At 51.9% G+C, this 1,550-nt stretch overlaps 1 protein-coding gene across 1 annotated transcript; it reads right to left on the reverse strand.

Moving 5' to 3' along the window:
• Window positions 1-235: 235 nt before the first annotated feature.
• LOC125548265 lies at window positions 236-1,248 on the reverse strand. Its single transcript, XM_048711915.1, has 2 exons — window positions 911-1,248; window positions 236-815 (listed from the first exon to the last, which is right to left on the reverse strand). Exons 1-2 carry the CDS (start codon window positions 1,091-1,093, stop codon window positions 669-671), a joined length of 330 nt encoding a protein of 109 aa, XP_048567872.1. The 5' UTR covers window positions 1,094-1,248; the 3' UTR covers window positions 236-668.
• Window positions 1,249-1,550: the final 302 nt, after the last annotated feature.

A 1,550-nucleotide genomic window follows, 5' to 3' on the forward strand; every position in this document is an offset into this window, starting at 1 on the left:
CATGTGTGTGTAAATTTTAGGACGAAATACGTTGAAATGAAGGCTGTGCAAAAAAGACAAATCTGATGCCTTTTAACACATGTTACTATTCATCCTCAAAGTCCAGAAATTTGTCTTTTTTCTATAGGTCGCATTTCAAAGTATTTCATCTTGAATTTTTACACACACATGCATTTCATCCGTGTATAGTTACATATTTATTTTCAGAATTTTTTGAAGTTAAAAAATTTGAATTTTGAATTTTTCAAAAATAAAGGGCTCCATGAAGCTCGGTCACCAAAACGCCCTACTCGTCAAAAGTACTACTAGGAAAAGGAAAATCCCATGACGCAATCTGCAAGTCTCGGTGACTACTACTTTGCTCAAGCCTGGCAAATACTTCCCTTACATGGAGAAAGATGGATTCCATCATGCGAGATGTTAAGTGCCACATACGGCCAAAAGCCCACTACCTAGAAGCAGATACAACTACGACCCGGAAACAGATACAACTACGGCCGGAAGTGTAAATAGGATCGACCCGGTCTCGTCGCGCTGCTTTCCTTCACCGGCGTCACTTCTGGGTCGCCTCCAAGCTACGCGCCCGGACCAGGTTGCCATTCCGGCCGGTTCCGGCGCGCCTCGCCGTCTTGCTGCCTCTACTCAATTCTGCCGCAACCGCCTCCGGGTCACCGCGCCCCGACGGCCGCTTCATCCACTGCAAGCCACCGCTGGCCAGAGTTGCAGCTTTTCACCTTCGCAGAAGTCGTCATGACCCTCTGCCATCTCCGCTTGTCTGCTGACTCGCCACCGAGATGCCGACCAAATATTCCGTGCTGTGACGACCCATCAAGTGAAGATGTCATTTTTTGCTGCATGGGCGTTGACTAAATCCAAAGTGCAATAGTATACCACGCTGATGATGATATACCATCAGAAAACGAAGCTCCGCTGATGGTGAGAAGTACTCTGATCTTTGAGCCAGTCGCCTTCCACCGCCGCCGCTGTTGCGGTCAAGCCGGCCATGCCTCTGCTCCGAGTTGCCCCTGAGCGACCTTATCTTCAAGCCGCCGTGGCTCCCTTCGCCGTGGCCTTGCCTCAAAGCCGTCATCATGGCCTCTTATTCGAGCCACCGGGCTCCGCTTCTGTGGTGCCTCGCCCCGTGCGACCTCGCCTCCGCTGTGCCCCGGTGTGCTCTCCTGTTGGCTGCGTGAAAATGGAAAAGTGAGGAGCAGACCCGGGTCAATGTAAAATGCTAGCACGGCTAGTACCAAATGGAAGAACGGTGCAGGTATGCATATAGTGTGCACGGCCAGTTACCTCACAGCAAAAGTATGATGCTGTCCTGGGGTGCTGTCATTGGAGGTGGCGTCTACGTCCGCACTATGTCAGATTGCTCGACGGACGTGCACAAACTACTGCCCTTGCGGTCCGGTCTACATCAACATGACGCGGCTGACTCGCCCGTCCGCGCGATTTACCGCGTCCGCGATTGACTCGCCCGCTGGCACCGGCTTATAAAATCACGGCCGACTCATATGTCTGCTCCCACGGCCGACTCGTCCGTACGT

This window comes from Triticum urartu, chromosome 3 (genome assembly GCF_003073215.2).
Source record: "Triticum urartu cultivar G1812 chromosome 3, Tu2.1, whole genome shotgun sequence".
Classification (NCBI taxonomy): domain Eukaryota; kingdom Viridiplantae; phylum Streptophyta; class Magnoliopsida; order Poales; family Poaceae; genus Triticum; species Triticum urartu.

Excerpts from the sequence above, each read along its gene's own strand:
- LOC125548265 (XM_048711915.1), bottom strand. The coding sequence starts at position 1,093 with ATGATGACGGCTTTGAGGCAAGGCCACGGCGAAGGGAGCCACGGCGGC. Across the intron at positions 816-910 it reads CGGAGCTTCGTTTTCTGATG|CACGGAATATTTGGTCGGCA; the intron begins GTATATCATCAT and ends GGGTCGTCACAG.